The 22,556-nt window shown below is 44.1% G+C and overlaps 1 protein-coding gene across 4 annotated transcripts in view; it reads left to right on the top strand.

Annotated features, from left to right (window-relative positions):
• Nucleotides 1-22,556, top strand: part of FAM184B (family with sequence similarity 184 member B) — a 128,968-nt gene that overhangs the window by 94,146 nt on the left and 12,266 nt on the right. For all 4 annotated transcript variants that reach the window (XM_087434138.1, XM_087434137.1, XM_014788895.2 and 1 more), the window contains 4 exons: nucleotides 391-497; nucleotides 12,072-12,201; nucleotides 12,969-13,181; nucleotides 21,046-21,199. In XM_087434138.1, coding sequence (XP_087290264.1) covers nucleotides 391-497; nucleotides 12,072-12,201; nucleotides 12,969-13,181; nucleotides 21,046-21,199 — 604 coding nt within the window. The remainder of the gene's footprint in view (nucleotides 1-390; nucleotides 498-12,071; nucleotides 12,202-12,968; nucleotides 13,182-21,045; nucleotides 21,200-22,556) is intronic.

Here is a 22,556-nt window from a genome sequence, read left to right as displayed (position 1 = left end):
CACACTACTGACCGGTGGCTGTTGCTGGCACTGCTCTCTGGTCCCCACAACAGCCCCAGGGTCAGATGGCCTGATTGTGTATCCCATTTCCACTGTTCACTGATGGTGCGGCCCTGGACAAGACACTCTCTCCATGCTTTGGCTTTGTCAGCTGTGTGAAACACTTTGTAGACTGGAAAACAGGATGCAAAGATAAGGGCTGATGCTGCTCCTAAGCCAGGCACTATGCTCGGCACTGAATCCTCACAGGCCTCACCATCCCAGGCCTGCGAGCTGTGCACCACTAGTGGGTTGCTGGGGGCTCTTTCTCCTCTGCTCTCTGGTCTGATAAGCCACAGCTTGAATCAGGGAACTGTACTTAGTCTCATCTTGCAACTGTTTTTGCCTTAGGATCCATGCTTGAAGCTGAATGAACTTTCTCAGACCCTGCCCAGAGGAGAAGACTGTCAAGATAAGTTAGCAGCTGAAGAAGGAACCAGCAGCAATGAAGAAGAAAGGTACAGGAGGACAGGCAGACTTCTGGGTGCTCCAGTGAATGAGCACGCAGATTTGGAAGGATTCATTCATTCATTCATTCTGTTCTCAAGTGTTATCGCTGCCCCTTGCATCATGCTTAGGGAGGGAACAGACATAGTTTGTATGTCTTCAGTACAGCTATGGGCTTTTCATAAACTATCTTATTTAATTGTCAGACTAACCCAGAGAGGCCATTTTATAGATTAAGAACCTAAAACTCAAAGAGGTTAGTAAACCTGCCCAAAACTCAGACCTGGACTGGCCTAAAAGTTCTGCTCCTTATTTTTCCAGGTGTTCTTTAACTAGGGGAGATGGGGGAGCTTTTTCACCAATGGGAAATCCCCCATATATATCACCTATATTAGTCAGCTTTGGCTGCTGTAGCAAACATTCCCAAAATATCAGTGATTTTTAGCTCATAGGTCAGCTACCTTTATTTTTGGCTCTGCCAAGCTCTGCTGGGCTTATATGAGCTTGGCTTGTGGCTGAGGGTTAGGTGTTATTGCCCACCCCAAACGATGGGTAGAGTTCAAGTCTGCTCCACATGCCTTCTCATTCTGGAGCTGAGGCTGAAGGGTTAGCTCCTGTCTAGGGCATGGTGTTGTCATGGTAAAGAGAAGAAGCTCAAAAGGGCTGATGGAAGTATGCAATGCCTCTTAAAGCCTACACTCAGAGCTGTGCTTTCTCATTTCTATCCACATTCACTAGCCAAAGCAAGTCACATGACCAAAACTAACATCACTGGGCAGAGAAGAATATACTCTCTGCATGTCTTAGTCAGTTTGGGTTGCTGTAACAAAATAACCACAGACTGGGTGGCGTAGACAAAGGAAATTTATTTCTCACAGTTCTGGAGACTGGGAAGTCCAAGATCAAGGTGCTGGCGCATTCAGTTCTTGGTGAGAACTTTCTTCCTGGCTTGTAGATGGCCGTCTTCTTGCTGTGTCCTCACGTGGTGAGGGGAGAGAGAGAGGAGAGAGAGAGAGGAGGGGCTGGGGGAGGTCTCTCTCATGTCTCTTATAAGGGCACTGATCTCATCATGAGGGCTTCACCTTCAAGACCTAATTTCTTCCAAAACATCCCATTTCCAAATACCATCACATTGGCAATTAGGACTTCAGTATATGAATTGTGGGAGACAAAAGTCGGTCCATAGCACCACAGGAAGCAGGGGAAGGGGAGAGTGAATATTTGCTGAACAATAATGCAATCTGTCACACCACCTCCCGAGATTCTGATACAGTGGGTCTGGAGTACATCCCAGCCCTGTGTATTTTGAGAAGGTTTCTCAGGAGACTCTGAGGACTCCACAGTCATGATCCACTGCCCTGCACTAATAAATGACTTGTGTGGGATCCTGACACATGAAATGTAAGCCACACTCCCGCCATCCGGGAGCTTTCTAGGTAGTTGGGTGGCTTAGCCCATTTGGGCTGCTTAACAAAATACCATAGACTGGCTGGCTTATAAACAACAGATATTTATTCTCATAGTTCTGGAGGCTAGAAAGTCCAAGGTCAAGGTGATGGCAGATCTGATGTGGACTTGCTTTCTGGTTCATAGAAGATGTCTTTTCACTGTGTCCTCACAAGGTGGAAGGGGCAAGGAGCTGTCTAGAGCCTCTTTTATAAAGGCACTAATCGCAATCTTGAGGGCTCCACCTTCATGACCTAATCACCTCCCAAAGGCCCCATTTCTTCATCCCATTACATTGGGCAATAGGTTTCAAAATATGAATTTTGAAGGGACACAAACATTCAGACCATAGCATTGGGGAGGCAGGGCCTACACACCTAACTCATATCAATGTTAGTGTCTGGCACCCTATAGTCCAGTGAGTTCTGCAGCTAATAGTACTTCCACAGCACCTTCCACAATCTGTCTCAGGATCTGTGAGGCATACAAGCGTAGTAGTTAAAGAGAACAGACTCTGGAGTCAGGCCTCCAGGTTAAATCCTGGTACTGCCGCTTACCACTGGCAGCCACAAACCTGGTCTTGCTTAGAACTCACAATTCCAGAGGGAAAGAAGGGATCTTTTTCCTGACAATACTGGCAGAAATTTCAAAGAAGTCTTTAAGGAGCCCAGCTTTGGTCACATGTCCATCCCTGAGCCAATCATTCTGGCCAAGGAGACAGAGTGCTCTGATTGGCCAGGCATGTGTCCATGCCCTTCCCTGGGGCCAGTTGGAGATGAGGACAGAGTTAACTGCACCCAAATCCTTTGGACTAAACAGGATCACCATGGAAAGAGGAAAGGCTTCCCCAAGGAGAGGATGCTGGGCAGACCCGTAGCAGGTAATGATCACAACAGCCTTGTCTCCTTCTTCTATGAGGCTATATTGGTAAGGGGATATCCTCAACTATAGAAGCAAATAAGGAGGGAGGGTCTCTGGAAGCTGCTGTCACGGAGGGGTTGGTGAGAGCAGAAGGGCTAAGCAGTGACGGGAAAGGAGTAGAAAGGTTGTCTGAGATCTAAGGTCAGGGGCTTCAGGACAGAACAAATGCACTGGTTCCTTTAGGGGTGGGGTTGCATATTCAGTAGTTATCCCCATGAGGGATGCCTGTCAGAGAACTGGGCTTTTTGGCATGGTGGCTCTAAGAGGGAGGTGGCTTTTCCATTGGCTGTTGAGTTAAGGTGGGGGAGAGGTCAAGATCACCTTTAATGCGGTGGGGGGAGGGAGTCAGAAGAATTGGCTATGGCTTTGTGAGGGATGGCAGGATGGGATTGGCTCTTTAGGATGTGAAGGAATTTGAGGCAGTAGAATGGGGTCAGAGAGAGAAATTCCCACTGGCAGTGTTCCAGGGAGTAATGATGATGATGAAAATAATAATAAGTATTTACGGAATGTTAGTAATGTAACATTATGATAATGTATGATAAGCACATTAAAAGGATTAACCCATTTAATGTTCATTAGGTAGATATCATTATCGAAGTAACTCACTTTAAAGATGAGGGAAACTGAGGAACAGAGAGGTTAAGTAACTTGCCCAAGGTTACACTGCTAGTAGATGGTAGTATCCAGATGATAGTCTCTCTGGCTCCAGAACTCACACTTTTACCTACATCTCAACTTAGGGCAACTGTTCTTTTGTGAGACATGAAGGTCCACAGGTCTTCTGCCCTTCCAGGGTCACTCTTTTCTTTAACGCTCAATAATAAGAACTGAAACTTCCATTTCCAGCCATGACAGAATAATGGGTACCAGACTTTCCCTCTTTCTGTAAACAACTATAAAACTGGACAAAATATATGAGACAACTCTTTTTAGTGATGGGACAATATGCAGAGAAGGACTGTGTTCTTGAGAAGCGAAACATGAGTTGAATCGCATGATCACCCCATATTTGCTCCTGCTTTTCTGCCTAGGGACAGTTGCCAACTGCAGCACAGAAAAGTGGAGTAAAGCTGAGCTGAGGAGGCAGATAGCAGAGCTCAGGGCTGCTAAAGTGGCTGGAATTTGTAAGGCAGGGTACCAGAAGAGAGGGTCCTATGTGGGGTGAGGGTGGGCAGAAATCTGAGAGCTTTCTCTAGGTTCTTGGCCAAGGGCTTAAGAGAGCATTACAAGATAAGACTTTGTGAGTCCTAGAAGTGTGCTGGTGCCGTGGTGCTGAGAAAAATGAAGATACCAGAGATCATGCAGTGCTGGGAGACATTGGAATCCACACTCAGCCAGAATTAAAAAGCCTTTCTGAGCACTATGGGCATTTAGTCGAGACCTCAGAAAGGTCACACTTTAGGAGGAAGAAACACAACCTATAGGATAAGGGCCACACCCTAGAACAAAGGACAGTGTTGGAATGCATCTGCTCCAACAAAAGACAAACCCAAGCCCAAAAGGATCAGAAATAGCCTTCAGTAGTTTAACTGCTTGCCAGAACAAAACTTAACACTTTTCAAAGGAAGACATAACCTAGACTCCATACATTGTATTATCCACAATATTGAACATACAAGAAAAACATTATGAAACATGCAAGAAAGCAGAAAAATGTGACCTGTAATAAAAAAAAATCAGCCAACAGAAACAAACCCTAAAATAACCTAGATATTGGAATTAGCAGACAAAGACTTTAAAGCAATTGTAAGAGTTATGTTAAAAGACATAAAGGAAAAGATTGTTATAATGAGTGAACAAATAGGGAATTTCAGGAAAGAAATGAAAACCTTGAAACAGAGGGAAATTCTAAAGCTGTAAAGTACAATACACAAAATGAAAAATTCACTGGATGGGCATAACAGCAGATTGGAGACCACAGAAGAAAAGTTAATAACTTGAACACAGATCAGTAGAAACTGTCTTGTCCAGAGAATGAAGGAAAAAAAGATTTTTTTAAAAATGAAGAGATCCTCATTGACCTGTGGGACCATATCAAATCGTCTAACATGCATGTATTTGGAGCCCAAGAGGAAGAAGAGAAAGAAAATGGAGCAGAAAAAAAATTTGGAAAAATAATGGCTGAATAGTCCCCTAACTTGGTGTGGGACATCAATTTATGTATTCAAGAATCTCCATGAGAGCTCCCAGCAGTGCCTAGATACATCATAGAAAATCTGCTGAAAACAAAATACAGCAAAAAAAAATCTTAAAAACAGCCAGCTTTTTAAAAAGACAAATTACATACAGGAGACACTTGATTTCTCTTGAATACTAATGACAATTGACTTCTCATCAGCCTTCCAGCCTTATTTTCTTCTGAAATCCGGAAAACAATGGAGCAATACCATTAAAGTACTAAAAGGAAAAAAACCCTGTCAACTCCAAATTCGAAATCCAGTGAAAACATCCTTCAAAAATGAGAGTGAGGGACTCGCCCAGTGGTATAGTGGTTAAGTTCACTCACTACGCTTTGGCAGCCCGGAGTTTGCAGCTTCGAATCCCAGGCACGGACATACTCAGCGCTCATCAAGCCATGTGTGGCATCGTCCCACGTATAAAATAGAGGAAGATGGGCACAGATGTTAGCTCAGGCCCAATCTTCCTCAGCAAAAAAGAGGAGAATTGGCAACAGATGTTGGCTGAAAGCCAATCTTCCCCCACCCAAAAAAAATGTACATTTTCAGGTACATAAAAGCTAAGAGGATTTTTCATCAGCCAACTAGCAGTATAATAAATGGTAGTGGAGTTTATTAAAGCTGAAAGGAAATTACACCAGATTTAAACTTGGATCTATAGGAGAAAATGAAGAGCATCAGAAATGGTAAATATAAAAGACAACTGTTGGGCCGGCTCCGTGGCTTAGCGGTTAAGTGCGCGCGCTCTGATGCTGGTGGCCCGGGTTCGGATCCCGGGAGCGCCCCGAGGCACCACTTTTCCGTGCAACGCGAGGCCGAGTCCCACGTACAGCAACTAGAAGGATGTGAACCTATGACATACAACTATCTACTGGGGCTTTGGGGGGAAAAAACTGAATAAATAAAATCTTTAAAAAAAAAAAAAAAAAGACTGTTTTTCCTTCTCTTAATTTCTTTTAAAGACATCTAACTACTTAAGAATAATAATAATAAGAAGAATAATAGTATTGTATTATGGGGTTCATAATGCACGTAGCTGAACAATATATGACCACACTAGTACAAAGGACAGGGGTGGGATTAATGGAATTATACTGTTAGAAGGGACTTAACGTTTTATACGAAGAGGTACAACATTAACTCTAAGTAAGTAGTGATACTTTAAGGATACAAATTGTAATCCACAGAGCAACATTAAACACTAATACAAAGAGGAGCTTAAAAAATCCAATAAAAGAACTAAAATGGAATAGTAAAAACTATTTGCCAGGTAAGAAGGTTGAAAAAGAAAGACGGAAGAAGAACAGTAAGAAAAAGGACGGGATAAATACAAAACAGATATCAAGATGTAGATTTAAACGCAACCGTTTCAATAAGTTCCATGTAAATGAAACAAACACACCATCTAAAAGAAATTGTCAGAGAAGATAAAAAGGTAAGGCGAGAGAGACCTTTAAATATAGAGACACTGTTATGGGCTCAATTGTGTCCCCCAAATTCCTATGTTCGGGCCCTAGCCCCCAGTACCTCAGAATGTGACTATATTTAGAGATACGGCCTTTTAAGGGGTGACTGAGTTAAAATGGGGTCATTAGGGTGGCCCTAATCCAATATGACCAATGTCCTTATAAGAAGAGGAGATTAGCACACAGATAACACAGACAAAGGGATGACCATATGAGGACGCAGCGTGAAGGTGGCCATCTGGAAGCCTCAGAAGAAGAGAGGCCTCAGAAGAAACCAGACCTGCTGACACCTTGATCTTGGACTTCTAGCCTTCAGAATTATGAGAAAATAAATTTCTGCTTTTTAAGCCACCCAGTCTGTGCTATTTCGTTATGGCAGCCCTAATCGAGACACGGATAGGTTTGAAGGTAAAAGGATGGAAGAAGAACCGTGCAAACATTAAATGTAAGGAAACTAATGTGGCTATATTAATATCAAAGTAGACTTCAGAACAAGGAATATTACTAGGGATTATAAAGGGATTACTTCATAATGGTAAAGGGTTCAATTTATCTGGAAGACATAACAATCCTAAAGGCGTATGATCTAATCACAGAACTTTAAAAATAATGAAGCAGGGGCCAGCCCCTGGCATAGCAGTTAAGTTCTGCACATTCCACTTTGGCAGCCTGGGTTCGCAGGTTCAGATCCCAGGTGCGGACCTGCACCACTCATCAGCCACACTGTGGCGGCAACCCACGTATAGAGTAGAGGAAGACTGGCACAGATGTTAGCTCAGGGCTAATCTTCTTCAAGAAAAGAAAATAATAATAATAATGAAGCAAATACTGAGAGAACTAAAGGGATAAATCCACACTCATCATTGGAGATTTTGACACCTTTTCTGAGTATTTGACTGGACGACTAGGCTAATATCAGTAAGGATATAGAAGATTTAAACTACACTATCAACTAACTTAATCTAATTGACATGTATAGACAATATGCTTAACAACTGAAAAATAAACTTTTTTCCAAGGCACATAGAACATTCAACGATATAGACAATATGAAGGCCACAAAATAAGTCTTGATGAATTTCAAAGATTGGAATACACTCTGAAACATACTCTATATTTCAGAGAGTCTTCTCTGATCACAAAGGTATTAAAATACAAATCAGTAACAATAAGCTACCAAGAAAATCCTCAAATATTTGGAAATTATACAATATACTTCTAAATAACCTGTATGTCAAAAAAATAAAATCACAATGGAAATGAGAAACTATTTCAAATTCAATGATAACAAAAATGTGACATATCAAAATTGGAAGGATATAGCTGAAGAGGGCAATTTATAGCTTTCAATAGTTATATTTTAAAAAAGACAGTATTAATTATCTGTTTTCATCTTAAGAAATTTACAAAGGATCCGCAAATTAAACCCAAAGTAAATAGAAGGAAGGAAATAATAAAGAGCAGAATTCAACGAAACAGAAAACAGGCTAATAGAGAAAATTAACAAAACCAAAAATTAGTTCTTGAGAAAATGATATAGTAAGATTGATTAGGGGGAAAGAGAGAGAGAGAAAATGCAAATAGCCAAAATCAAGAATGAAAGAGGGGATATCACTACAGAATCTATAGCTATTAAAAGGATAATAAGGCAATTCTGTGAACAAACTTTATACCAATAAATTTGTCAAAAAGCAAATGCCTTGAAAAACATAACTTACCAAAACTGGCACTGGAAGAAATAGAAAACATAAATAGCTCTATAACTATGGCAAAATGAATATTTAATTTTTAATATTCTCACAAAGAGAACTCCAGTCTCAGCTGGCATCACTGGTGAATTTTATCAAATATTTTGAAGAAGAAATAATAGCAACCTTACCTAAGCTCTTTCAGAAAAAAGAGGGCAGAATACTCAATTTGTTTTATAAGACCAGCATAACCCTGATACCAAAACCTAACAAAGACACTAAAAGAACACTAAAAACTAATACTCTTCATGAATGCAAAATCCTCAACAAAATATTTGAAAATCAAATCAAGTGATATATAAAAGGGATAATACATCATGACCAAGTAGGATTTATCCTAGGAATATGTGGTTGGTTTAACATTTGAATAGCAATCAGGTAATTCACCACATTAAAAAATAAAGGGAAAAAATAAATAATCATCTCAGTAGATGCAGAAGAGCAACTGACAACAGTTAACATCCTTTCATGATAAAAGCTCTGCAATCCGTGAATAGAAGGGAACTTCTTCAACCTAGAAAAGATCATCTATGATAAACTACAGCAAACAACATACTTAATGGTGAACACTTTCCCCCTAAGATTGGGAACAAGGCAAAAATTCTGCTCTCACTATTTAACATTGTCCTGAAGGTCCTAGCCAGTCCTACACAGCAAGAAAAACAGCTACAAATTGGAAAGGAAGAGTAAAAATGTCTTTATGAATAGCCAGAATGATGATGATTAAAATACTCACTGTTGTTAAGATATTAATTTACTCTAAATTAAGCTATAGATTCAGTTCAATCCCAAATAAAATCCCAACAGCTTTATTTGTAGAAATAAATAAGCTGTTTTGAATATTGATATGGAAAAGCAAAGGACCTAGAAAAAGAAAAAAAGAATCTTGAAGAACAAAGTTGGAGGACTCGAGCTACCTGATTTCAAGACATTATGAAGCTAGGGTAATAAAAAGTGTGTGGTATCAATGTACAGATAGGCAAATAGATCAGTGAAAAATAATGGAGTGTCTGGAAATAGACCCAAACAGAGGTGGTGGATTAATTTTTTTAAAGGTGCCAAGGCAATTCACGGGGATAGGAAAAGTTTTTCAAGTGGTATTGGAACTGGATAAACATATGAGAAAAAAAGAACTTTGAACCTTATTTCACCTCATGCATCAAAATTAATTTGAGATGTTTCTTAGCTCTAAATATATAAGCTAAAACTATAAAGTGTAGGAGAATATCTTTGTAGCTTTGGGAAAGGCAATGATTTCTTAGATAGGACATGAAAACACTAACCATCAAAGAAAAAATTGACAAATTGGTCTTCATCAAAATTAAAATTTCTGCTCATTAAGAAAATGAATAGACAAGTCACAGACTGGGAGAAGTTATCCAGTCTGTATCCAGAATACATAAAGACTTCCTGTTATAAACCAATGTTACCACAATGAAAAAAAAATTTTTTAAAGAAAAAGAAAAAAAATAAACTTCCTATCAATCAATAATAAAAAGACAAACCTATTTTTTAAATGGACAAAATGCTTGAACAGACACTTCCATAAAAAAGATATGTGAATGGCCGGTAAGCACATGAATATGTGCTTAACATCATTAGTCATCAGGGAAAGGCAACTTAAAACCACAATGAGATACTATTTCCCACCCACCAGAATGGCTCAAATTAAAAAGAATGACAACACAAAATGTTGGCAACAATGTAGAGAAACTGGAATTCTCATACATTGCTGGTGGGAGTGTAAAATGGTGCAACCAGTTTGGAAAACCATTTGATAGTTTATTAAAACATTAAACATACACCTCCCAGCAAATCCACTCCTAGGTATTTACGCAAAAGAAATGGAAACATATGTCCACAAAAATACTTGTACAAGAATATTTCTAGCAGCTTTATTCATAATAGCGCAGAAGTATAAACAACTCAAATGTCTATCAGCAGGAAAATGGATAAGCAAATTGTGATACATGCGTGTAATGAAATACTGCTCAGCAACAAAAATATGAACTACTGACATATGCAACAACATGGATAAATCCTAAAGATATTATATTAAGCAAAAGAAGCCAGACACAGAAGAAATACGTATCACATGGTTCTGTCTGTATGATGCTTAAGATCAGGCAAAACTAATCTATAGTGATGGAAATCAAAGCGTTGGCTGCCTGCGGATGGTGGATTGATGGGAAGAGGGTGCAAGGGGAGTTTTTGGGTAATGAAAATGTTCTATATTTTGATTGGGGTGTTGGTTCTATGGTTGTATGTATTTGTCAAAACTCATTGAATTGTACACTTCAGATCTGTGCATTTCACTATTGTAAATTTTGTCTCAATAAAACATTTTTAAAATAATAACTGAGCCCTGGCAGGAAGTCCAGTCCCCTCCCCAGGGATCACCAGAGAGAGCTTACCTGTTCCACACACCCAACCTGCTAGAGTCGCTCGTCACTCTTGCTCTGGGCTGCTCCTCTGTTCATCACCCCTGGCTGTTTCCTAACCCTTCGTTTGTTTAATACCCAGAGCTCAGATCCAGGTATCTTCTGTTTATTTTTCCTTAAAGATGGTTATGTTTAGCACCTCTTCAAAAAGCTTGAAGATGACCCAAGAGAATTAGAATGCAGAGAAAGAAACCTTCTCTCTTTATTAAACGTTGGGTTAGTTCTTTATATAATTCTTACTATGTGCCAGACACGGTTTTAAGCATTTTTTAGATATTTCCTCTATTACTCCTTATAACAATCCCTGTGAAAGGTACCATTATTATCCCATGTTATAGATGAGGAAACTCAGGCCCAGAGAGATTCAAGATCTCGCCAAGGTCACGTACCTAGTAAGCAGTAGAGCTGGAACTTGAACTGGACAGTCTGGCTCTAGCGTCCATGCTCTGAACCATGTTGCTCTGCTGCTCCTAGCCTCCTGCCCTTCCTTTCAGGGGTCCGTGCTGCCTGTCTCTTCCTTAACCCCCCACCTGCACCCATGTTGCTGGGCCTTCTCACCACTGCCAAGCCACAGTCCCCCTTCTCATGGCCTTTCTTCACAGCCCAGGGCCCTCACTCCCTAACCTCTGGTCCCCTGGCCTAATGTCCTTGTCAGAGGAAGCAAAACGTCACTTACATCCCAGCAATCTCTGCAGAGATGCCCTCCGTGTTGCGTCTTTTACGTTGTTGCATAGGGTAAATACTTAAAATCTCAGACTCAACCAGTTACATTTGAATTTCTCAGCTGGTTTAAAAGCTCGGAATTGAGTCCAGGGAGGTCTCCACCAAAGCCATTTGTCAGCCTCTGTCCTAGAATGCAGAAACTACTGCAGCTTTCACCGGCATCTTCTTGCTCCTGCTACGTACATAAAGGCCTACTGTAATCCTCCTCTGTGTTCTTGGGGACAGCCAGTAAAGGTTATGATCATGCTTTGAAAAGTGTAAAGTACTGTATTCAAGTAAAGCATTATTATTCCATTATTTTTTTTCATATGCAGGAAGAGTTATGAAATTAGACCGTAGAGACCTCTCTTTTGGAGCTCCCAAGGACCCTATAAGTAACTCTAAGCCCTCAATCATTCTGACAGTCGATCGTCATTTATTAAGCACCCACTAAAACAGCTATCGGATGGGTCCAGCTGAATCCTAATTGTATCCCAAGTGCACTAACACTTAGAATTTGTATGTCAGGTTGCTTTTTTAGGTCCAAGGAAGATGTTTCTCACCCCACTAACAGCCATTGGAGCTCCCTCCTCGCAGCCCGAGTGGCTGAGATGTTATCAGAGTGGTCAGGTCATTTCCAGCCTAGAATCTTTGATGATTTTGGCCTCTGTATCTTCAAAGGATCGAAGTACCCCTCAAGGGGGGAGGTGACGTGCAACCTCCACTGGGCTGTTTGCTGAAGGACAAGGCACCCGAAATCCAGCGTCTGCAGGACGAGTGGCAGAGCCAGAAGGCCAGGTTGCAAGCCCAGGTAGAAGGACAGCTGAGCTGGGAATGTGCCCTCCTGCTGAGTGAGATCCGCCTCCTCCTGTCCTCACAGACAGGCATGCAGGGCCTGATTCACCTCCAAGCCGGGGAGGGCATTCCGGGTCCAGGGCAAGGTGGGATTCTTGGTTCTATTTATTCACTCACTCAACACCTGCTGTGGTTCATGAGCACCTACCATGAGCCAGGAACTCGTCTGGGTGCTTGGGATACCTCAATGAACAAACCAGACAAAAGTCCTGCATTACAGTGCTTGTATTTTAGCAGAGGAGGTGGGTATGGACAATAGATACTAGACATAGGAAATAAGTAAAGCACATAGTATATTAGAAGGTGATAGGGCTTCAGGAAAAGACAAAACAGAGCAGGGTAAAGGGAATTGGGGGGGCTCTCTGGTGATGGGGTGGGTATAATACTAAATGCTTCAGAAAGTGAGATTTAAGCAAGCACGTGAAGGAGGTGAGGGGGGCCATGTAGATCCCTGGAGGGTATTCTGATCCCCTCTTGATATCTCTTGGGTGGTTTGCATCCCAGCCCATCTGCCCCTCTCGCCTGGCATGCGTGGCTCCAGCTGAGGAGCGCCGGGAAGACTGGCCATCCCCAGGTTCTTCAGACTTGCAGTGTCCACCCACTTCTATTTCCCACGATGGAGGAGGCTCACCTGGGTTGAGGAGACATTTAGAAAGCTTTTATTTTTAAAGAAAATCCCGGGAAGGGTAAAGGGCCCAGCCTGAGGCAGGGTCCCTGGGGCAGGTCTCGCAGATGCAGCAGGCCCTGGAGCAGTGCGCCAGCAGCTACAGGGACGACCTGCAGGAGCTCAAACAGCTCTCGGACCAAGAGAGGGAGACGCTGCAGCGCCAGCTCCAGGAGACCGTTCAGCAGAACCAGGCCGTGAAAGCGCAGCTCGAGGCTTCCCACCAGCGTGCCCTGCGCATGCTTGAGAAGGCCAAAAATCAAGAACTCAAGGTAAGGGTGCTAATTATGAAGTCCGCTATTTACTGAGCACTTGCTGCGCATGCGCTGTACGGGGTGCCTTTTGTACATTATCTCCAATCCCCACAATAATCTGCAAGGACGTTATTATCATATTCCCTTTTTTCCAGATGAGGAAAGAGGCTCAGAGAGATTCAGTAACTTGCTCAGGGTCACACAGCTAGTAAGTGGCAAAGGAAGGACTCAGACTTAGTCTGTTGGGCTTTGTACTGCTTTTCCCTGTCTGCATGTGACCTGGATAATGTAAGGACAGCTTTCTTTCATGACTTGGGCAATGTCGTACATACTGCATGCTGGGGAGTCAGGCTCAGCCCGGCAGCCAAAAAGAGGGAGGGCAGCCCACAGTTGAGAAAGACCAGCTTAGCAGAAAAGACCTTCCAAAGGGCTTGGAAAGCTGTGATGAGGTGGTCAGGCCCACGACGGTGTGTAATCCAGCAGGGAGGTTGGGGCACGTTTCATCTATTGCCTCTAATTCTGCTTTCTCAGAAGGCCCTCGCTCCCTGCTCTCTCACGAGATGAGGCTTCTACGGTGACTGACCCAGATAACACACTGTCCTTCCTCCGTCACAGCAGTCTTCACACTCTAGCTAATGACTTGTTTATGTGATCAAATCGACCAAACTGGAAGCTCCTTGAGGCCAGGAACCATCTCTGTTTGCTCATCCCTGAGTCCTCTCCCAGGTCGTAGTAGATATATTGTCAAGGGTCTCACTGAGCTAAAGTCTCTAGGTTAATTTCTCCTTCTATAAATTGGAGATATTGATGCTCACTTCTATGAGTTGTTGAGGTGATTAAATGAAAAAACATGGGATTTCTGGTTTAAAGGGGGCAGAATAAAGATTTTGAATCCTTTCCTATTGGAAACCATCCAAAAACCAATAAGCACACAGAGCAGAAGATACTCTGTCCAAATGAAGCTAGGAGACATCTGTACACTTGAACCTCAGTGTGTGAGGACAGGAAACAAATGGGGAAATAGTATATGACCTTGCAGAGCAGAGACGCTCAAACCAAAGTGCCTGCAGAAAGAGAATGACAGAATCAAGCTGGCTACAGAGCTCAGAAAAGCCAGGAAATTGGAGGTGCCACTTATTACAGAAGGCAAGAGTGAGATGGGGACTGTGTCTCATCTAGAACCCCAGATTCCCAGCTCACCCAGCACAGCCAAGCAATGATCTCTCCCTTATGTACGTACAAGAGACAGGGGGGAAAATCCCTGGATAAACTAAGCCAGAGAGACTCTGGATTAGGAAATACCAGCCACAAAGGCCCGGATGAGACTTGGATCTGAGAACACCCTTAGGTGAAATCTGTATGCTGAACCATTAGATGGACTCCTGCCACCTCTGTCCTGCCCCCAGCAATGCTTCCCCCTGCTCAGCTACGGAAAGCAAGCCGCTATAACTTAGATCTCCTCAGCAGGAGACTGGAGAACCTTCTCTGGGAAAATTAAACCACTCTGGAGAAAAGACCTGTGGATTCTCACATTTGTGGGCTTCCAATAAAATTGCTATTTGGTCATCTGTTCACCCTCCAGAGGAGCCCACCATCCAACAGACCCACCCAGGCCCAGATGGAGCTTCCAGTTAGCCTCTGGTGCCCCGTTCTTAAATATGAAGAGACGGCCAAAGACTACTAGACTTTTGAGGAAGCCTCTAATGGGAAAGTTGGAATCCAAGATAATCAAGAAGAAAAGAATGAACTCAGAGGGCATAGCTAATGTAGGGAGCAGAAAAAGAAAAAAAAACTTCGATGAGGATTGATATCCTCAGAATTAAGAGATTATATTTGCATTTGTGAAACAAGGACAACATGCTGTTTGTAAAGGAGGGAGCAAGGAGGGCAAGAAAGAGCTCTTTAAATAAAAAAATACGGGGCTGGCCCCGTGGCTTAGCAGTTAAGTGCGCACGCTCTGCTGCTGGCGGCCGGGGTTCGGATCCCGGGTGCGCACTGATGCACCGCTTCTCCGGCCATGCTGAGGCCGCGTCCCACATACAGCAACTAGAAGGATGTGCAACTATGACATACAACTATCTACTGGGGCTTTGGGGAGAAAAAAAAGGAGGAGGATTGGCAATAGATGTTAGCTCAGAGCCGGTCTTCCTCAGCAAAAAGAGGAGGATTAGCATGGATGTTAGCTCAGGGCTGATCTTCCTCACCAAAAAAAAAAAAAAAAAAAAATACAGTAGCAGAAATCCTAAAAATCAGTAAGTGAATTGAAATGTAAAAAAATGAAGAAACCTTCCAGAAGCAAAAGAGAAAGACAAAGAAGAAGACAAAGATCATGGGAGAGAAGGAACAAGAAGTGTAGAGACACAATCCAGGAGGCCGATATCTAACAAATAGGAGTTCCAGAAAGAGATAATGGAGGGGAGGATATTTTCAAAGCAATAACAGAATGAAATCCCTAGAACTAAATGAGAAAGACCCCCACCAGGTTCACCTTGAAACTTCAGAACACCAGGAAAACAGAAGAAATTCTAAACACTCCCAATGAGGGAAAATGATCCCAGACTCGAAGTACTTGAATCAGAAGGCCATCAGGCATCCCAAAGCAACATGGGAAGCTCCAAGACAATGAAGCAATTCTGAGCCATTCAATTAAAACTATTAGTAAGTGTGAGAATTGAATAGAATATCATCAGACGTACGAAATATTAGGAAATTTACCTTCTGTTGTCAATTTGCTGCCTCTCAGCTCCCAGTTCCCCTTCAGTGCCTGCTCTGCAATAATGATCTGGATTCTTGAGCATTTCTCCTTTAGAAATAGCACAATATTAAGCTTTGTCAGTAGAGGGCGCTGGAGGCACCTTCTAGGAGGAAGGAGGCTTCTCTCTCTAGTTCTGGCAGCTGCGTTTTTGCTTTGTTTCTGGCTTCTGTTGCACAGTTGAGCAGCATCATGGGTGTGTGAGGACATCAGGTGATACTCTGCCCCAGTGACATCACAGTCATTTCTCAGCCCTGGCCCAGGCCCATGACTCCCTTCCCATGACTTGCCATGACCTCCTGATGTGAACACCACACACTCCAGCCCTCACACCTGCATGCCCTGACTCTCTCTGGGCTCCTGCCCATTGGCCGCTGTTGCCTGCACCCCAGATATTTGTTTCTTGCAGCTCTCCCAAGGCTAATGCCGTTTGCTCCAGCGCTCATGCCTGCATGGGTGCCCCATTCCTTCTGAGCACCCACCCACTTGTGGTTCATCTGTGCTGTGGAGGGTTGTTCCTGCTTGACCAGTAACTGTGGACCAACTCTAGCCTGGGCAACCCAGTGATCTGCCAGGGTAGCTTCTCCAACAAGGTCTGGATCCCAGGCTGGGGAGGGCTCCCCCTTTCAAGTTTTCCCTTTCTTGAGTGCTCTCCCTCAGCCTCAGGCTATACTTCAGAGTTCTCTTTGCATCTTTATAGTTACTCTCCTGTCATAGCTTAATAATAGTTCTTTATATTGAGCTTCCTGCTTCAGTTACTGTATGGCTTCTGTTTCCTATTCGAGCCAGACTGATACATCTTCCATGCAGTTTTCCTTGGGAAATTCCTTGAAGAGCGTCCCACCAAAGCAAGGATGAGGGGATGAAAGGGATCTAGGATACAGGGAATCCAATACAGGAGAAGAAGGAAGGTTTTAGGAGCCCAGCTCTGCCTCTGGCCGAGACAATTCGGTCCAGACTGGAGCATGAGGCCTGAGGGCTCTGGGGGAGATGCCTCCAGGAGAAATAGAACTAACGGATTCTCTGATCCATTTGGCTATGTGGAAAATTGTACTGAAAAAGTTTTACAAAGCTTTTAGAAATTGTAGGAAGACTTAGCCAAATATCCAAAGAAAACTAAGCAAATTAAAAAATGCATCAGGGCCGGCCCTGTGGCTTGGTGGTTAAGTGCGCGCGCTGCGATGCTGGTGGCCCGGGTTTGGATCCCGGGTGCGCATCGAGGCACCACTTCTCCGTTCATCCTGAGGCCGGGTCCCGCATACAGCAGCTAGAGGGATGTGCAGCTACGACATACAACTATCCACTGGGGCTTTGAGGGGAAAAAATAAAATAAATAAAAAAATCTTTAAAAAAAAATGCATCAGTTATTAATACAAGGAAAAACAAAAATTTGTACAAGGTAGATTTTAATCATAATAGTTTATTTAGCTCAGCAGTAGATGATATTTACTCACAATAATGAAAATATTGAATATATTTCACTCTATTTAAAAAGTAATATAACTATATATAAGGAATGGAAGGGGGAAAGTGTATAAGATAGCTGTAATCCTCATCTACATAATGCGAAGACAATTCCTAATCTCTAAAATAATCGAGATAGAGCAGAATGGAGATACTATCTTGTTAATGGTGGTAAATATCAGAAGAAACAATTAAAAGAGTTGCCAATGGCTGTCTGTAGAGAACAGGACGCAGAGAGAAGAAGAAAGAGGGCTAAGAGGTGCTGGTTTTCCTTTCTTTTAATACTATTTGGCCCTTTATACTGTGTGCATGTATTGCCCTGATAAAGATACAAAATAAGCTTTTTAAAAAAAAGAAAAAGAGAACAGAAATGAGATAATGCATGTGGACTGCTTGACACTTAGTAGGTGTTCAAAAAATGTGAGTTCTCTTTCTTCTTTTATTCTCTTGCACTTTACCAGAGCTCAGGTTGATGAGACCGCAGGTTATTAGCTGCTGGGTCATGCCGGCCTTTGTGTTTGCCCGAGCTTTACTCCTCCAGGCTGCAGACCTCAATCCCTTGCAGGAGGCAGAGGAAGCACAGAGGCCTGGCCCATCTGCAGGGGATGAGTTCCGGGGGCTCGAGTTGATTGGAGGAAGGAGAGTCTGAGGCCTGGTCATGGAGGAGGGAGGGTGCTCTGCCCTTTGGAGTTATCCTGCAGTTCTAAGCCACAGTCCCTGGCGACCCTGGAACCAGATTCATGGGGTCTTCATTGCTGGCTCCAGTCTCATGGGATGGTTCCAAAATGAGACCAAAGAGTCACGGGCCAATTCTGATTGGAAATTGCAGACATACAGTCACTCCTAATACAGAGTAGGGATTAAAAATGGGATGCCAGGGTTTAAATCCTGGGTCTGCCACTTACGAGGTGTGGGAGCTCAGGCAGTCACTTAGCTTCTTTGTGCCTCAAGTTCCTTATTATAAATGATAGATAATAGTATGTATCTTACAGGCCCATTGAGAGCATCGAAAGAGATAATACATGTAAAGTGCTTAGAACAGTACACGGCTGAGTAAGAGCTTGTCTTAGTCAGTTCAGGCTGCTATAACAGAATACCACAGATTGAATGGCTTATAAGAAACAGAAATTTATTTCCCACGGTTCTGGAGGCTGGAAGTCCAAGACCAAGATGCCTACAGGTTTGGTGTCTGTTGAGAGCCCGCTTCCTCGTTCATTGATGGCCATCCTGTCTATAACATCTTATGGCAGAAGCGGATGGTGCTCCTTCTGGGGTCTCTTTTATAAAGGCACTAATCCCATTCATGAAGGCTCCCTCCTCATGACCTAATCACCTCCCAAAGGCCCCACCTTCTAATACATCACATTGGGGGTTAGGTTTCAACATATGAATTTTGGGAGGACACAAACATTCAGTCCATAGCAGAGCTCAGTTTTAAGAAGATCCACTCTTATTACTCACTCGTTGATTCTGCAGGCATTTCCTGAGCATTTTCCATGAGCTACCATCATGCTGAGCTCAGGAGATACTAAGATGATTAACACACTCTGTCTTTATGGAGCTCACCTGTAGGGAGGAAAGGCAGCCACTCAAACAGGTTGCTGTAATTCAGTGAGTCGGAGCCATGAGATAGTTGCCCAAGGTATTTTGGGAGCACAGAGAAAGGAGACTTTACACAGGATGGGGCATGGAGAGTTGGGGTGAAACTGGGCCCCTTAGGAGGCCCCAAACCGGCCACAACAAGAATAAGGTCAACCTCCCACAGAGGCTGGAGCAGTTCACCAGGGATGAGTGTCCAACTTGATAGAAACCCTGGGTGCTACGCCCTGCTTGGTCCTTACTGCCACAGGCTTCTGAGCAAGAAAGCAGGCAGTGCTGGCTCAAATCCTCTGCTGTCCCCAGGGACAGAGAGGCCGGGTCACAGAGTGAGAGAGTTTGGCTCCATCTTCTGCAAACACTTGTTTCGACCTCTCCATTCCCATTTCTCTGGGGATAAAATTGTCACCAACTGGAGTTCTCGGAGCCTTGCGGCAAGTCCAAGAGGAGGAAATATTGAAGAGTTTGAAAAGTGGGAGACTTTTCTGTCTTACTAAATAAACTCACACGGGATGACTGAGTTTCCCATGGGAGGAGGAAGACCATTTCTCACGCATTTGGTGAAATCCCATCTCTCATTGGTCCCGGAGGCTGCGTGAGGGAGTGGAAAGGGCTTGGGCCCTGGACACTGCCACCCATGGGTTACAGTCCTGCCTCCACCATGACCCGTCTTCAGTCAGGTCACCTCGCCTTTCTGAACCCCAGCTTCCTCCTCTGTTAAAGAAAAGGGGGGAGAAGATAATTCCTGCATCTTTTCTGTGTGACCTTGGGAAAGCTAATTCATCTCTCCCAGCCTCAATTTCCTCATCTGAATAGTGGGGCTATGTATTAACTAGAGCTCTCTGTTGCAAAAAAACGGAAACTATTAGTTTCCTGTTGCTGCTGTAACAAAGTGCCACAAACTTGGTGGCTGAACACAACACAGACTTATTATCTGACAGCTCTGGGGGTCAGAAGCCCTAAAATCAAGGTGTTGGCAGGGCTGTGTTCCTTCTAAAGGCTCTAGGGGAGAGTCTCTTTGCTTGCCTTTTCCAGCTTCTAGAGGCTGCTTGCACTCCTTGGCTCCTGGCCCCTTCCTGCGTCATCAAAGCCAACGGTGTAACATGCAGCACCTGTAAATCTCTCTCTGACCGCTGCTTCCATCTTCTCCTCTCCTTCTCTGACTGGCTCTCCTGCCTTCCTCTTATAAGGACCCTTGTGATTACATTGTGCCCACCCAGATAATTCGGGATAATCTCCCTTCTCAAGATCCTTAACTTAATCACACCTGCAAAGCCCCTTTCACCACGTAAAGTAACATATTCACAGGTTCCGGGGACTCAGACATGGACATCTTTGGGGTCGTTATTGCGCCTACCACAGAAGCTAACTTGAGCCAGCTTCAGTAGGAGTGCCGAGATTTTTATTAAAGTTTACACAGCTGTCCATAGCACCTGCTTTGGGTGTTTGACAGATAATCAGCCTTCTATAAATGAATGTTTGTTGAATGAAAGAATGAATGAATGAAAGAATGAACGTGTAAATGACCCCAAGGGCAGAGACACAGCCAGTTCTCAGGTCCAGACTAGACCAGGGACTGAAATGCTGCAGGGACCCCTCCTTCTGTCACTTCTGCAATCTCTGCACATCCGCCCTGGGCTCTCTTCATAGATGGCTCCCTCCGCCTCTCTGGTCCTGGGGCAGGTGTAAGATGCTCACCTCACTCCTCCTGAGTGCGGCAAAATTGGAGCCAACCGGTCAGTGTCTGTCTTTCTCTTTCTTGCTCTCCCTCTCCGCTCCTCCTAACACCAAATTCTCAATGATTGGCCCATCTTGGAATACGTGTCCACTCTAGTCCACTCAGCAGTGGACAGGGGTTAGGTTCACCCGGTACAAAATGGCTGCTGTGGCCAGGACTTCGCTCTCATCCCAGATAGGTTGGGGAGCATTCGCTGTAGTCTGATAAGCCCTTTACGAGGGAGTGGCGAGTGCTCAGCAGGGCCCCGGGGCAGAGGAGGAGCTTGGCAGAGGGGACAGGTCTCCCCCTCTGTGCCCACTTTCATGCCTCCTTCCTCCTGCTTCTGCCCACAGGCCACAGAGGAGCGCCTGAAAAGGGAGTCCAGCCACAGCCTCCAGATCCAGCACCAGGCGCACCGGCTGGAGCTCCAGGCCTTGGAGGAAAAGGCCCGGCAGGAGCTCCAGGGGGAGCTGGAGAGGATGCAGGTTCAGCAGGCCCTGCTGCTAGGTATACAAGCGGCCGCACACCCGGCAGCGTCCACACGTGGAGACCAGGGCAGCGTGGGGCCCGGGGTCTGGAGGCACACAGGCCATGGCGACTAGCCTGGCTCCGCCACCAACTAGCTGTGGGACCAGGGCGGGTCACCCTCAGCCTCATTTTCCTTTTCTATAAAATGGAGTTACAGTTGTCCCTACCTCACAGGGGCATTGTGTGGACTTTGAGACCTAGCATGTAACATGAGCTCAGTGAATGTAGTTAGTATTATTATCCTCATCGTCATTGTTGACCATAACCCAGGTCTCTGAGCCTTCATGAGAGTTTCACGGGATGGCCTCAACCTCTCATTTCCGTTCTGAAGATTTCTGCAAATTTGGGGGACTTAGGCCTCCAGGCTCCACATGTTCCTCTGCTTCCTTTGCCTGCCCCTATGTTATCCCCAGCACGAAACTCACCTCCTCTTCAGATTCCACATTAAAGCGAATCACACAAAGCATTCTGGAAGTAACCAGAGGCAGTAAAAATCTCCAGAGCCAAACTGCCTTGGTTTGAAGCCCAGCTCCAACACCCACTAGTGTGTGACCTTGGGCAAGTTGCTTAACTGCTCTGTGCCTCAGTTGCTCATCTGTAAAATGGGAATAATAATAGTATCCACCTCATTGGGCCCTTATACATGGGAAGTGCTTAGAACAAAGCCTGGTACACAGGCTGTGTAAATGTTCCCTGTTATTATTACTGAATATTCCAACATTACATGGCTGACTCCAGGGACCTCTATCCATTTTGTAGATCGTCTCTCTCCCTCATTTTCTCCTTTACTCTCATCTTCCTTCTCACTCTTAAGAGCAAGACAAATGCCTCTCCTTATTGCCTGCCTATCGTTAAAGACCATATTGGCCTTATTAAATATTTTTTTCAAAGCCAGACAGGGTTCTCCTTAAGAGAATCCTGGAGAAGAGCATTTTTTTTACCTCCATAAGTGAATAAGATCTACTTGCTTCTTGGTTGCGTTTTCATTAGACAACGTGTCCTGTTGACTGCATGTTTCTGGAGGAAGAGATGTGAGGAGCAGGAAAGAGAGTCCACAGATTTCCCAGTTAGCAGCTGCCCTGGAATGGAGGTGGCCATGTTGGAAATGCTAAAGTTAGCAGCATCTAAAGAAGATGCATTGTACAAGATAAAACCCAGGTTGTGCCACATGTTTCAGGTACAAGACTCCCCAAGTTCAGATCAGGCTGGACATCCCTGGTGATTCCAACACCCAACAGTGGCTGTTGGCACAGATGTCCCTGTGGCCCCTTCTTTGGCCCCTCTGATCCTACAGCAGCTTGGTCTTTTCCTGGACAAAAGAATCAAGGAGAGACCC

The sequence above is a fragment of the Ceratotherium simum genome, chromosome 8 (assembly GCF_057802395.1).
Source record: "Ceratotherium simum simum isolate JZ-2026a chromosome 8, ASM5780239v1, whole genome shotgun sequence".
NCBI lineage: Eukaryota > Metazoa > Chordata > Mammalia > Perissodactyla > Rhinocerotidae > Ceratotherium > Ceratotherium simum.
This window is presented reverse-complemented; position numbering and strand designations above follow the sequence as displayed.